General features: G+C 45.4%; 1 protein-coding gene across 9 annotated transcripts in view; it reads left to right on the top strand.

Annotated features, from left to right (window-relative positions):
• mcf2l2 (MCF.2 cell line derived transforming sequence-like 2) overlaps positions 1–15,876 on the top strand; it is a 373,245-nt gene that overhangs the window by 297,030 nt on the left and 60,339 nt on the right. For 6 of the 9 annotated variants that reach the window (XM_034180353.1, XM_034180346.1, XM_034180349.1 and 3 more), the window contains exon 28: positions 12,298–12,393. The exons of the other annotated variants lie outside the window; for them this stretch is intronic. In XM_034180353.1, coding sequence (XP_034036244.1) covers positions 12,298–12,393 — 96 coding nt within the window. The remainder of the gene's footprint in view (positions 1–12,297; positions 12,394–15,876) is intronic. 9 annotated transcript variants of the gene reach the window in all.

Here is a 15,876-nt window from a genome sequence, read left to right as displayed (position 1 = left end):
CTATTTTAATGTATTTGAGAAAGACATTGATTTGATTACAATTTTGGGCGCATCTTAAAAATACTGTATATGGGACCATGCAGACTGATGTTCATTGTCTAAAAATCCCTCAGTAGTCACCTGTTTTTCTGTCTATACCATTCGGAGGACAATTCACATAAGCAACACTGAAAAAAGAACCAACTTAAAAAGTTGTTTCAATTGGTAATACCTAAATAAATTAAGTTGTTTGAACTTAAGTTAATAAGTTAGATCAACTCTAACTTACAAACAAATTCAAACAACTTAATTCATTTAGCTGTTACCATTTGAAACAATTCATTTAAGTTGGTTCAACTATTCCCTTTTTAGTGTATTTTTACCACACATCTAGTCAACACTCATATTTTCTTTAAATCCTCTATTTCCTTCATTCTTCCTGCCACTTTTTCTCTTCTCTGACCGTTTGTTTCTTCTGGAGATAAACTTCTGGAGTGTGCAGAAGTTTCCAACTTTGCACACTTTTCATTGATATCTCAGTCCTGGTCAGCTACTTCCCAGTGATGAATATCACATACAAGCAAGTGTGCACGCGTCCCTGATGTCTCAGTATTTGTCAGCTGATTTAAGAAGCGTCAGTTTGTACCAAGCTGTGTGATACTGCTTGTTTGTGCCAAGCCTGTTTCTTCCGTAGTGTGGTGAGAAAAACAAGATTTTAGATGTCATTTTCATCTTGTGTGAGGTGCATCTGGATATCTTTTGATTGATTGATTGATTTGGCAAAATACATGATATGATATAACCACGACAATGTCCATACATATATTTGCCGAGGATGGTGCAAAAAAGCACAGACTTATTTCCATCAAACAAACAACAAAGATTAAAAAAACTGAAATTATTTAAAAATGACTACTAGGCCACCTATATACACAAATTAATTAAAAAAAATACAAAATCATTCTAATCTTCTGACAAAACCTGTGACTAAGAAAATTTATGACCTGTTTTTTTTAAATACATTTTTAAAATGGGCCTGTTATATACAACTACATAACTTGTTCCATAATTTAACACCAGTGTATTTAAAAGATTTAAAACCTGAGCTTTTAACATGGGGTACCTTGTATGACAATAAACTATTTCTAGTGTGGTGACCATTATGCAACAGTCGAAACTGACTAATCATGTACTCAGGAGCACTGTTCCTGCTGATGTTATACATATGATGTAGCTTTATTTGCTATACCTGATAGTCTACTGGCAGCATTCCAACACTTTGCAATTCTCCAGCCCCAATATGGGATTGGGGAGGCAATATTAACAAGAACCTGACAACCTTATTTTGATTGACCTACAGTCTGGTCTTTAATCTTTGACTCAGACCAGAGTATCAGGGAGTACAAGCATAATCATAATGACACTGTATTAAAGCAGATGCTTCTTTGTGTTCAGATTTAGTTGACACACATTCTTGTTGAGAAATTTGACTTCATTTTGAACATTTGAAAATGATATTATGACATATACCACCAGATAGAATTTGGTCAATTTTAACTCCCAAATAGGATACAAGTGTCTTTGCAACAATGCTTGTACCTTTACATATGATGTTAAGACTCCCCCGCCCCTTGCAGTTTCCTCTTTGTCCCAAACAGAATACTTTCTTTTTCATCAAGGTGAAGCGATAGCCTGTTGTCCACCAACCATTAATGGACAGCTTTGAGTTCCATAGATAGGGTCACCTCTATCTGCAGTATATCATTTCTGGACACCAACAGTGACAAATCATCTGCATAGAGCATTAGTTTACAATTAACCACCTCAGCCATGTCATTGGCATACACCAGAAACAGATGCGGACCCAAAATGGAGCCCTGTGGCATGCCACATGTAATACACTTTTCACTCAAGATTGTTGGGAAAGTGTAGGTACATGGACCCACAACTGGGGGCGCAAATGAACGGACAATGGAGTAGGTCAAATAACAACACTTTACTGTTGTGAATGTGCACAACAAATACAACAGATTACAACAATAGACAAGAGTCAATTCACAAAGGTGTCGTGTGGGCAGGCTCGAAGATAGGAGACGCCTGTCCAAAGCAGAACAGGAACCACACGATTTCCTCCGCCACCAGACCCCGGGAATACTGGAGCCGCCAAGTCCCGAACTCCCAGGTGGCCACTGCCTCCGCGTGTCGGACCTGGTACTGCTGGCGAGGAACAAAAAGCAATTAAATGAGGGCGCGTTTGCACCCAGGAATCCGTACGGCAGGAAAGCTACCTCCACCTCTCGTTGGAAAAGTAGTCCACAATACAACGCACAAAATCACAAAAGAATACTGTCAAACAGTCAGCTGAGGTACGTTACCTTCCAGGTAGAACGATATCTCGGAAAAAGAGGTGGAGATGACGTCTTGCTGATATACCGATGCTGATCCGATGAGTGGTGACAGCTGTCATAGGTGATGAGTGTCAGCTGTCACCCCGGCTGCTCCTGTGAGGCGGCAGCGCCCTCTGGTGCTTGGAGCCCGCACTCCAGGCAGGGTGCCCTCTGGTGGTGGTGGGCCAGCAGTACCTCCTCTTCAGCGGCCCACACAACAGGACCCCCCCCCTCAACGGGCACCTCCTGGCGCCCGACCAGGCTTGTCCGGGTGGCGGCGGTAGAAAGCGGCCAGGAGGGCCGGGTCCAGGATGAAGCTCCTCTTCACCCAGGAGCGTTCTTCAGGTCCGTACCCCTCCCAGTCCACCAAATACTGGAAGCCCCGGCCCATCCTGCGGACATCTAAGAGCCGGCGCACAGTCCAAGCCGGCTCGCCATCAATGATCCGGGCAGGAGGTGGTGCCGGACCCGGAGTACAGAGGGGTGAGGTGTGATGGGGCTTGATCCGGGACACATGGAAAACAGGATGGATCCGCAGTGAGGCCGGAAGCTGAAGCCTCACTGCGGCTGGACTGAGTACCTTGATGATCTTAAACGGACCGATATACCGGTCCTGCAGTTTAGGGGAGTCCACTTGAAGGGGAATGTCCTTATTAGACAACCACACTGCCTGCCCTGGCCGGTACGTAGGGGCCGGGGTCCGCTGACGGTCTGCATGGGCCTTCGTCCTCATCCGGGCCCTCAGCAAGGCAGAACAGGCGGCACGCCACACCCGACGGCACTTCCGTAGGTGGGCCTGGCCCGAGGGCACACCGACCTCTCCCTCAACCACCGGAAACAAAGGAGGTTGGTACCCCAGACACACCTCGAAAGGGGAGAGGCCGGTGGCTGACGACACCTGGCTGTTATGGGCATACTCGATCCAGGCCAGATGGGTACTCCAGGCCGCCGGGTGCGCGGCTGTCACGCAACGCAGGGCCTGCTCCACCTCCTGATTGGCCCGTTCTGCTTGCCCGTTGGTCTGGGGATGATACCCGGATGAGAGACTCACCGTGGCCCCCAATTCCCGGCAGAAGCTCCTCCAGACTTGCGAGGAGAACTCGGGACCGCGATCGGAGACGATGTCTGTTGGGATCCCATGCAGCCGGACGACGTGGTGGACCAGGAGCTCCTCTGTCTCCTGGGCCGTCGGGAGCTTCGTGAGGGCCACGAAGTGGGCCGCCTTGGAGAATCGGTCCACTATCGTGAGGATGGTGGTGTTGCCCTGGGACGGCGGGAGGCCCGTGACAAAATCCAGGCCGATGTGGGACCAGGGGCGATGGGGCACGGGCAGCGGCTGGAGCAGTCCCGAAGCCCTGCGATGATCAGCCTTGCCCCTGGCGCAGGTGGTGCAGGCCTGGATATAATCCCGGACGTCGGCCTCTAGTGACGCCCACCAGAAGCGCTGCCGGACAACTGCCACGGTTCTTCGCACCCCTGGATGACAGGAGAGCTTAGAGCCGTGACAGAAGTCCAGGACTGCAGCCCTAGCTTCTGGTGGGACGTAGAGTCTGTTCTTCGGCCCAGTTCCGGGGTCCGGGCTTCGTGCCAGGGCCTCCCGGATGGTTCTCTCTACGTCCCAGGTAAGGGTGGCCTCTATAGTGGACTCCGGGATGATGGGTTCCGGTGGATCCGACAACTCCGCTTTGACTTCTTCTTCATGTACCCGGGACAAGGCATCCGATCTCTGGTTTTTGGTCCCGGGACGGTAGGTGATCCGGAAGTCAAAACGGCTGAAGAACAGTGACCAGCGGGCTTGCCTGGGGTTCAGCCGCTTGGCGGTCCTGATATACTCCAGGTTCCGGTGGTCAGTGAAAACCGTGAAGGGCACGGACGTTCCCTCCAACAGATGTCTCCACTCTTCAAGAGCCTCTTTCACCGCAAGGAGTTCACGATTGCCGACGTCATAGTTCCGTTCGGCCGGGGTCAACCTGCGGGAAAAATAGGCACACGGATGAAGGACCTTATCGGTCTTCCCGCTCTGGGAAAGCACAGCTCCTATCCCTGAGTCCGAGGCGTCCACTTCAACCACTAACTGGCGACTAGGATCGGGCTGCACCAGAACGGGTGCAGACGAGAAGCGCCGTTTCAACTCCTTGAACGCGGCATCGCAACGATCCGAACAGGTGAAGGGGACTTTTGGTGAGGTCAGGGCTGTCAGGGGGCTAACTACCTGACTGTAGCCCTTAATGAACCTCCTGTAAAAATTAGCAAAGCCGAGGAACTGTTGCAGCTTCCTACGGCTGGTGGGTTGGGGCCAGTCTCTCACCGCCGCGACCTTGGCCGGATCAGGAGCGACGGAGTTAGGGGAGATGATAAACCCCAGCAAGGACAAAGAAGTGCGGTGAAACTCGCACTTCTCGCCCTTCACAAACAGCCGGTTCTCTAATAACCGCTGCAGGACCTGACGTACATGCCGGACATGGGTCTCAGGATCCGGAGAAAAGATGAGTATGTCATCCAGATATACGAAGACGAATCGGTGCAGGAAATCCCGCAAGACATCATTAACCAATGCTTGGAACGTCGCGGGGGCGTTTGTAAGACCGAACGGCATGACCAGGTACTCAAAGTGACCTAACGGGGTGTTAAATGCCGTCTTCCACTCGTCTCCCTTCCGGATCCGAACCAGGTGATACGCATTCCTAAGATCAAGCTTGGTGAACATTTGGGCTCCATGCAGGGGCGTGAACACTGAATCCAACAAGGGCAATGGGTACCGGTTACGAACCGTGATTTCGTTCAGCCCCCTGTAATCAATGCATGGACGTAGTCCGCCATCCTTTTTTCCCACAAAAAAGAAACCTGCACCCATCGGGGAAGTGGAATTCCGGATCAACCCGGCAGCTAAAGAGTCCCGGATGTAGGTCTCCATTGATTCGCGCTCAGGTCATGAGAGGTTGTACAGCCTGCTGGACGGGAACTCAACGCCTGGAACCAAATCAATGGCACAATCGTACGGACGGTGGGGGGGAAGGGTGAGCGCCAGATCCTTACTGAACACATCCACAAGGTCATGGTACTTCACCGGCACTGTCCCTAGATTGGGCGGGACTCTGACCTCCTCCTTAGCCTGGGAACCGAGGAACCGAGGAACCTAAGCATACCCGATGGCAGGTCTCGCTCCACTGCACCACTACCCCGGACGGCCAATCGATCCAGGGATTGTGTTTTAACATCCAGGGGAACCCTAAAATCACACGGGAGGTAGCAGGAGTCACAAAAAACTTGATCTCCTCCCGGTGATTTCCTGACACCACCAGAGTTACTGGTGGTGTCTTATGTGTGATTGGAGGGAGTAGGGAGCCATCTAGTGCCCGCACCTGCACAGGCGAGGTAAGCGCCACCAGAGGGAGCCCTATCTCCCTGGCCCATCTGCTGTCTAACAGATTCCCTTCAGAGCCCGTGTCCACCAGTGCTGGGGCCTTCAGGGTTAAATCCTCATAAAGGATTGTAACTGGGAGTCGTGTGGCAATGTGGGTGTGTCCCACGTGAATGTCTCGGCCCACCCCTAGCCCAGTTTCTAGGGGCGGGCGTTGGTGTTTAACCGCTCGGGGCAGTCTCTTACCTGATGCTCTATCGAGCCACAAACAAAACACGCTCCGCGGGCCAGCCTCCTCAGTCTATCTGGTGCCCTAAATGTGGCCCTGCTCGTGTCCATAGCTTCGTCAGCAGGGGGAGCTGTAACCACACGGAGCATAGGGGCCATGGAGCGTGGGGAGGGCGGAACGCGGTCGGAACCGGTAGGGAGAGGGACGGCGCGTGCCCGGCCACGCCCTTCGTCTCGTTCCCAATGGCGTTCTTCTAACCGATTGTCTAATCGTATAACGAGATCAATAAGCCCATCTAAATCCCGCGGTTCGTCCTTAGCCACCAGGTGCTCCTTTAGGACCAACGACAGTCCGTTTACAAAGGCGGCACGGAGGGCAGTGCTATTCCAGCCGGACCTCGCAGCCGCTATGCGGAAGTCGACTGCATAGGCAGCTGCGCTCCGGCACCCCTGTCTCATTGACAGCAGCACGGCTGAAGCGGTCTCTCCTCTATTTGGGTGATCGAACACTGTTCTGAACTCCCTCACAAACCCATCATATGTCTGAAGGAGCCGTGAATTCTGCTCCCAGAGCGCTGTAGCCCAAGCGCGTGCCTCACCGCGAAGCAGGTTTATTACATAAGCTATCTTGCTGGCATCAGTCGCGTACATGACAGGACGTTGTGCGAAGACGAGCGAACACTGCATAAGGAAGTCCGCGCACGTCTCCACACAACCTCCGTACGGCTCTGGAGGGCTTATGTATGCTTCCGGGGAAGGTGGGAGGGGTCGTTGAACGACCTGTGGAACGTCACTGTTACGCACAGGGTCGACAGGAGGGAGAGCCACAGCAGCGCCCTGAGGGCGCGCTTCCACCTGCGCGGCGAGAGCCTCCACCCTGCGGTTAAGGAGGACGTTCTGCTCGGTCATTAAATCCAACCGAGCCGTGAAAGCGGTGAGGATCCGCTGCAACTCACCGATCATTCCTCCTGCGGACGCCTGTGCGCCCTGTTCTTCCATTGGCCGTTCAACAGCCGGTTGACGCCCTTCGGGATCCATGACGGTGGCCGAGATATCCTGTTGGGAAAGTGTAGGTACACGGACCCACAACAGGGGGCGCAAATGAACGGACAATGGAGTAGGTCAAATAACAACACTTTACTGTTGTGAATGTGCACAACAAATACAACAGATTACAACAATAGACAAGAGTCAATTCACAAAGGTGTCGTGTGGGCAGGCTCGAAGATAGGAGACGCCTGTCCAAAGCAGAACCGGAACCACACGATTTCCTCCGCCACCAGACCCCGGGAATACTGGAGCCGCCAATTCCCGAACTCCCAGGTGGCCACTGCCTCCGCGTGTCGGACCTGGTACTGCTGGCGAGGAACAAAAAGCAATTAAATGAGGGCGCGTTTGCACCCAGGAATCCGTACGGCAGGAAAGCTACCTCCACCTCTCGTTGGAAAAGTAGTCCACAATACAACGCACAAAATCACAAAAGAATACTGTCAAACAGTCAGCTGAGGTACGTTACCTTCCAGGTAGAACGATATCTCGGCAAAGAGGTGATGACGTCTTGCTGATATACCGATGCTGATCAGATGAGTGGTGACAGCTGTCATAGGTGATGAGTGTCAGCTGTCACCCCGGCTGCTCCTGTGAGGCGGCAGCGCCCTCTGGTGCCTGGAGCCCGCACTCCAGGCAGGGTGCCCTCTGGTGGTGGTGGGCCAGCAGTACCTCCTCTTCAGCGGCCCACACAACAGAGATGGCACCGCAAATATCAAAAACCTGATGTCAATCAGTTAAATAAGAATAAAGTAAGATGTTTGAAGAAACCATCTTTAGTCTCATTCCAAAAGTGGTGATTTTCTACCATTTTTTACTTTAGCCAAATCTGATTAAAGCCTCATGTCTGCATCAGCACGTTTCTAAATCTTTTCAAGTCCCACATCTGCATTCTTAATTTTAAGATATTGGAAAAAAAAGATGAGTGTTTCTCATTAGAGCCAGATCTCAGGCCATTCAAAACCAATCTCACAACAAATTTCAAGTCATTCAATTGAGACGAGTGTCAAGTTTAAAGGTTTTCAGACCGGATATCAAGTCGGAGCCAGAACAAGTCCAGTTTCAAGTAGTTTTAGACATGCCTCAAATCAATTATTAAACTTGTCAAAGCAAGCCTGAAGTCACACCTTCTAAAGTCAGTAAAACCAGGTCTCAAGTCATTTAAGACAAGTCTTAGGTTCAGACTCAAGTAGCTAAAGGCAAGTCAGAGGTCAGTAACCCTCCTTTTGGATGTCACCTGTCCTGCATGTTTTTTTCAATCTCCCTGCTCTGCCCACTGTTAATTAACTTCATCAGGTGTGATCAGCCAATCGAGAGCTAGGAAAACCATACTTGATTAATCAGCGGTGTTGCAATGCGTACATGTGAAAAATATGCAAGGCAGATAATATCCAGGAGCAGAGTTGGTGACCCCTGTTTTAAGTAATGCCTTCTCAGTCAGCATGTGCATTCGCCAAATCAAACACTGTTGCATTTTGAGTTCTGGTCTGGTTTCAAATCTTTATGGATCTAAAGATTCCTGTGGGATCCATCCATGCTGATATTTTTACCTTTGCCAACAGACAGAGGAAGAGCCAAGCTTTCCTGGTCTTCACTTGAACTGAAAGCAAAACTGATTTCAGAGGACTGATTGAAATCTATGAATTAAAATTGATTAGATTCAATTCCATTTTGGCGGAAATCTCAAGAAAAAAAACCAAGATTAAAAAAACATTTTATATCTTCGTGTTCTACCTCTCTGCTTTCTTTCTGCGTGTGAGTGTGACAATGATGGCAGGAACAGCTGTGAGCAGTAGAGATTATCCTGGCGCAGGATACAGTCTGAAAACTGACCTGAAAACACAAACTCATAATTAAAATGCAGAACACCATCCCACTCAAAATGTGACAAATCTAAAAATTTGAATTTAGTTTTGTTCAACATTAGAATCCAGCAAAAACAACTCTAAAATGTCCTGATCTTACAGAGAATGTGTGGCCAAACATAGATTAGGTAATATACAGATTTGGTTGATTCTTCCTTATTATAATAACTATTATTAATTATAATTATTATGTTTCTCATTTTTCTTTTTGTTGTTTGTTTGCTTCTTGGCGGATCCCATTAGGGAACTCTCACTCTCTTCCTCTTCTTCACCTCTAAAGTCATCCTACAAACCACCATCTGATGCTGTCTAGCATCACCTTGCAATCTCCAGTTTCTTTTAGGTTTCATCTCCTACAAAGAATGTAGTCCACTTTCCTCAACGCTCATGTCAACCTGTGCTCCTCTTTTTTCTTGAAGTACTCATGACAGCTATTTCCATTCTTTTTGCAAAAAAAAAACTTTTTTCCACCACAGTATTAAACACAGATCTAAGATGATGCTTGCTGTTTACCAGCTGAAGCGAAGTAGGCTGTCTTGGCAGCTGAGAGAGTATATTTATACACAGCCAAGCAATGATGCCATCCATGACAAGATACTGCTGGCCTTGAATGATGCAACATATGTTCAAATACCTACATTTACAAGTCCACACATGCACAGTAAGCCAGGGTGTCTGCATTTGCAAGCAGTGCCAGCTAATCTTCAAAGGTGTAATAAGTCCAGCAGATCACACAGTTAAAATTATCAGTAATATTGTCCACAGGAAGTGCCCTGAAAACCTCTGGTAATTAATTCATTAATCTGACAATTAAATTTTGTTTTGGCTGTGGGTCAGTAAATCAGTCCAGTAAATCATGTTGACAACACATTGCTCTCATCCTTCAATTGACAGGAAACAGCTATTACAAATTTAACAAACAAATTGTCAGAAAGGATGCATAGAAGTCCTGCAACAGTCCTTCCAAAATCTGGACCACTCTCAGTGGGTTCCTGTATAAATGTTTGAAACCCAAACATATACAACCCTGCTAGTAAAGCTCTACATGAACTATCATTTGGTTTATTAATATAAAAGCTACCCCCCACAGTTTCATCCCCATCAGCATGTACACATAGATGTAAAATAAATTCACAGAATTCATCCAGAAATTTCCCTCAAGGCTCAAGGGGGCCTTATAATGCTGCAAGCTGAACAATCTAAATTCACCAGTTTGAATTTTGCCTCTTTATGTAGGTTAGAAGAACCTGAATCCAAGGACTCAGGTGACTATTTGAAACTCTGTTTTGATTTGAGACTGAGATTTGACCTGTAAGTCAAAGCGAACAATTCCCCTTGTCTTGGTGCCTGAGAAACACTAAGTCCACAAAAGCCAGGTTGCGTGGCCCCCTTGAACGTGATGGGTATTTTATTGCTGTTTGATAGAAAAAAATGTTGCTACAATGTCAGATTTTGGGGTTTCTATCACTGTCTTCTTTCTTGAGATTCAGCTATATATAAGGAAAGACAACTACACAATTTTATGGACTCAAATAACAAACCCCAAATCAGAAAAGGCTTAATGTATATTGCACAGCTATACTTTTGTAATATGTGCAGAATGTGGTTTTGCAGTGTCTCATTGAAAAATGCATAGATGTCCCTGGAAAAGATGTCACCTTGAAGGCAGCATAAAATACTGGGTGGAAGATAATGCCTTCTGTGTCTGTGCATGTCCTGTATGTGTGACAAATAAATCCCCATGTGTTTGATTTGGCCCCATTCAAACCTGCAGAGTTCAGAAGGCCAACAGGCTCTAAGTGCTCTGCCACAGTCGGGGTCAACGTAAAATTCAGTCCTCACAGTCTGGACACATGTCAGATAGATGGATGGATTATCAGGGTAAAAGGTTTTTCTGCACATTTTTGTAGCATTTTCAGTGGCTTAAAAAAATCTTTTTTTGTAGGTTTAAACGTTTGAGTGATGTAACTTACTCTTTTTCTGCTTCTGCTCATCCACGTTTGTATCTGCCTTTTATCTACAATAATTCTCAATACTCATTCATTTTCTCCTCATGACTGCGTGTTATTGAGGAACTTCTCTCAGGCATTTCAGGGTTGATTGTCTTGTTCAAGGGGACTTAAACCACAGTTGTTGAGCAAGGTGGTTCACATTTCGCCTTCACAGGCTGTTGTTCCTCAATCAGTTATATTTCTATGAATGAACAGTTTTTCTCTGACCTCCTTCAAACAATTGTGATTAAAAAAAAAAAATCACACTTCATTATCTTAAAGGGAAAATGTGATTTTATAGTTTTATTTAATAGCCCTTTTTTTATTGCCATTCTTATATTTAGATCCACATTTGGCTTCTTGTAATAACGTCAACTGCGTGAAGTTAAACCGTGACTCTTATCATTGATGTCACTATATTTTGTAGAGAAATTACTGTTAGATGGGTTGTACTGCCACAAAGAGACCCTTTTTTATGACATTGAGGTTTTTATGAGGTTATTATTTCTTCATAACTGATGTTATGAAGACATATTCAGTGACTTGGAAATGTTCATGTATCCATCCCCTGACTTGTCTGAAGAAAACTGGCAATACAACAGATTATTTACAGGTATTATATCAAACATTCCATTAATTATGTACCCCATCATCCTGGCTTTTATTTTCTGTATTTTTCTCTATTCTTTGTATTTGAAATGGCATAAACAAATTAAAAATGTGAAATACTCACATTATCAGTAACTACTGTATTCACATCCATATGTTTGTGCTTCATGTACCTGTGTTTATTCCTTCCAATATCTGGGTTTCTGACCATGTTGGATGAATGCTAATATTTTTCTTAAAATAACTGTGTTTGCGTGTCTCTTTGTATCTCAATGTCAACTATGTCTTAGCTACTATACACTCTGTCTGTTAAAACTATATGAGTAAGTACACATTTTTGTACATCCCACCTTCAAACACAGTCTCATACGACCATCCATGAAAAATATACTATAAGCTCCCAATTTTCTATAGAAATACAAACTTCCTACAGACACTGCACTAGTGCTGTTTAAACAGACATTCATCTTGGTACATGTAAAGTGCTGACCTCCTGAAAATTTGACATCGTGAATTAAAAGTAAAATGATCCATCTTGGAACTCTTATTTTTACATAACTTTAAATGGAAATATAGTAGAAATTCAGACTAATGCAGTGCATAATGTTTGACAAAATGGAATGTGTGCAGTGGGAGAAAATTGAGTTTGAAAGTGTTTAGCCAAGATGTATGAAAACCTATTTCCCAACTCTATATGTATAAAAAAAAATACTCATTTTTCTGACTCTTACTTATGAACTACTCGATCTGCTTCTTTATTCTTTTTAACACTTTCTTCTTTGTCTTTTGCCGCCGTATTAACTCTGACCCCTTCTTGCTTTCCTGCTCAGCTGATGCTTCAGCCAGCCAATCAGGCAACTCCGCCGCTAACGCTCGGAAACGCTTCACCTTGCAGGGACTTTCCAACAGAAGGTCTCTTCCCGCAGGTAACGGCATGCGAGTCGCCACTGTGCGTGTCCAGCTTCATCCATATCTGATTGTTTGCTCGTCCTATCCTTCCTCTATTGACAAATGTCATCGATGTCCGTTTAGTCATCATAATCTATTTATTACTGCATTGTGATAATCACAACCACATCATTATTGCTGTCATCATCCGGTTCTTCATCATCGTAATAATAATAATCTTCTGCGGCAGCAGCAGAGGGGATGGTGTGCGCCTCGCTTTCCTTCCTGCTGGTTCAGCCTTCACTCTCCAGTCACATAACATCCTTTGTTCTCTTTTTCTTCTTCAAATGTTCCATAAATTTCCGTGCCAGCGTACGTCTCATTGTCGCCAGGCAGATCTCTCCTGTCTCGACATAATAAAGGCCACATCTCCCACTGCTCCCCTTTCTCATCTTTTATCTGTTCATTTCAGTATGGGCTGCATCTGCCAGCGCCACAGCGAGGGAAGTGTGATGTAAGAAAGGAAGGGAGGGTGGCCTGGAGAGAGGGAATCTAAAGACGGGAACAGCAGGAGATAGACAGATGGATGTGAATGTGAGAAAGGGAGAGATTGTGGCAGGAGAGTCACCACAGCACAGTTTCACGTTAAATGTCACCCTTTAATATTCAAGCTCACTTGGCATTTGGAAGCATATTGCATCTGTGCGGGAAAACGGACCTTGATTCCATGTTCTGTTTTCCATGTTGTTGTAGTTGTAGAGTTATTAAGCGTTTACAGCTGATAACTCATCAAGCTCTCTGTTGACAGTGGATATGTTACAAGTGGGTGTGTCCAAGTCAAGTTTCGCTCTCTGTACAGCGCATGATGGTGGGTGCTGGGTGCAAAGGGGTTAGATTTATGTTCTTCATTACTAAAGGGTGTGTTGTGGGCATAATCAGAGTGGCACCTGCCACTCTTTTCAAACTCAGATATACCTTATGTTTGCAGCATTCTCATGCACATAATGTACTTAGAAGTGAGAGGTTTTCTGGGGAGGAAACTAATCTGTGTGGACGGCGTGTGCATACATGGAGTCTGCTGAAAAAAGAGACATGATGCTGGAAACTGCTAATGACTGCTGCGTTAACACTTATACGAATATTACGTATATTATTACCTGTGTGAGTAACTGAGTGAAAAAGAAGAAAAAATCTCGACTTTGCATTTTATGTCATTTTTCTGTTTGGCAACCATGTCATTACACTCTAAAAATTATAATGCAATGCTAAAATACCCTCACCATGTGAGCATAAAAATAGGAAACAGAATGTGACCTTTTGACCTCTTAAAATAGGTCAAAGTTAATGCGATCGTAGTTTTTGCTTAACAACTTAAGAAGAAGAGGAAATAAGTGTGATATAGGCCTGAGACCCGTTGGTGCCAGTTCTTGTCTGAATTAATTTAGCTCTAATTTAATATTTAAAGCTGTAGTAGATAATTTACCTGAAATTATAACGTGATGGCTCCTTATGTTTAAAGAAATGTCATTCTTTAGGTGGTAATTTGTGATAATGTCAATTTAAAGTGAGATTAGGATCTGATGTGAGGTATCCTGTTCAAGCATGGCAAAACCAGACAAAGGTAATTCATGTTCTTTATTTTTATTAAATTACCTATCAAGCTATGTACCACTTAAAACCAGTTAAAAAAACTGAATTCATTGACTGTGCAAGACAGTTACCCACATTAACAAGATTTAACAGCAAGATAGAATTTAATGTGCTATATAAATGGACATAATTTGCAGTCTGGTAGGAAAAAAACAACTGAATGCTATTGCATAATATCACTTCAGTCAACTACATTTCAGAAAGCTCTTTCTGTAGCTATTTTCCATAGTATTATTGAAGTAGGATGAAGTTTCACTTGTTCTTTTGCAAAGGGGAGCATGGCGGTTAATAAGTGGTGCAAAAATTAACGACGACAACAAAAAAAATGTTGAACCACTTACATTTAAGCCCTCAATTGAATACGTCTGAGGGGAGCGACTTCGTTGCTAGCCATCGTACAGAAGGAGCAGGAGGTAACTCCTGCCAGGTGCGGTGGCTGCGGTATACCCTACCGTGTAAAGACAAGCCCATAATCATTTGTCTTCCTCTCGTATGTGACATGAGAAACAGAGTCAGGTGAACCTACCAAATCAATACATCCACTCTTGTTAGCATTTGACCAAGGCCTCACATTGATTAGTAGTCTGGGAATGCATGAAAGCAGACAGGAGGTAGATGGAGAGATTGAAAGTGAGAAAGGTAGAGAAAACTGAGCGATACCACTGTTGCTGTATATTTTTGTCATCCATGCAGCTCTCCTGCTTTAGGTTGAAAACCTTCACATAACTTTTTATCTTCTTTAACACAATGCTGTATATAGGGTCAGCTGATATTTGCATAATTAATTTTTAGTATTTTGTATTGCCATTATTTAAAAAAGAATACAATATGAATAGGCATACAAGTACTGCTCTGCTGTTGTCACCGCAGCATGATTACTCATCAGTGTGGGCTGATAATCACACCATGTGGAGTCACATGACCTAAGGAGATTGATCCTGTTCTCATGGGAAGATGCTGGAGAATCCTGTTGAACAGCTGGATCTGTAAAAGTGCCCAGTTTACTAAGGACATTGGTCCTTTTCTCATGGGAAGATGCTGGAATATGCTGTTGAACACCTGGATCTGTAGAAGTGCCAAATTTGCTAAGGAGATTGATCCTTTTCTCAGGGGAAGATGCTGGAGAATCCCGTTGAACAGCTGGATCTGTAGAAGTGCTCAATTTGCTAAGGAGATTGATCCTGTTCTCAGGGGAAGATGCTGGAGAATCCTGTTGGACTGTAGGATGTTTAGAAGTACCCAGTTTGCAAGGCAATTGATCCTGTTCTCAGGAGAAGATGGGGAATCCTGTTGAACAGCTGGATCTGTAGAAGTGCCCAGTTTGCTAAGAAGATTGCTCCTGTACTCTTGGGAAGATGCTGGAGAATCCTGTTGAACAGCTGGATCTGTAGAAGTGCCCAGTTTGCTAAGGAGATTGATCCTGTTCTCGGGTTAAGATGCTGGAGAATCCTGTTGAACAGCTGGATCTGTAGAAGTGCCCAGTTTGCTAAGGAGATTGATCCTGTTCTTGGGGGAAGATGCTGGAGAATCCTGTTGAACAGCTGGATCTGTAGAAGTGCCCAATTTGCTAAGGAGATTGATCCTGTGTTCATGGGAAGATGCTGGAGATTCCTGTTTAACAGCTGGATCTGTAGAAGTGCCCAGTTTGCTAATGTGATTGATCCTGTTCTCAGGGGAAGATGCTGGAGAATCCTGTTGAACAGCAGGATCTGTAGAAGTGCCCAATTTGCTAAGGAGATTGATCCTGTTCTCATGGGAAGATGCTGGAGAATCCTGTTGAACAACAGAATCTGTAAAAGTGCTCAGTTTGCTAAGGAGATTGATCTTTTTCTCAGGGGAAGATGCTGGAGATTCCTGTTGAACAGCTGGAT

The sequence above is a fragment of the Thalassophryne amazonica genome, chromosome 10 (assembly GCF_902500255.1).
Source record: "Thalassophryne amazonica chromosome 10, fThaAma1.1, whole genome shotgun sequence".
NCBI lineage: Eukaryota > Metazoa > Chordata > Actinopteri > Batrachoidiformes > Batrachoididae > Thalassophryne > Thalassophryne amazonica.
This window is presented reverse-complemented; position numbering and strand designations above follow the sequence as displayed.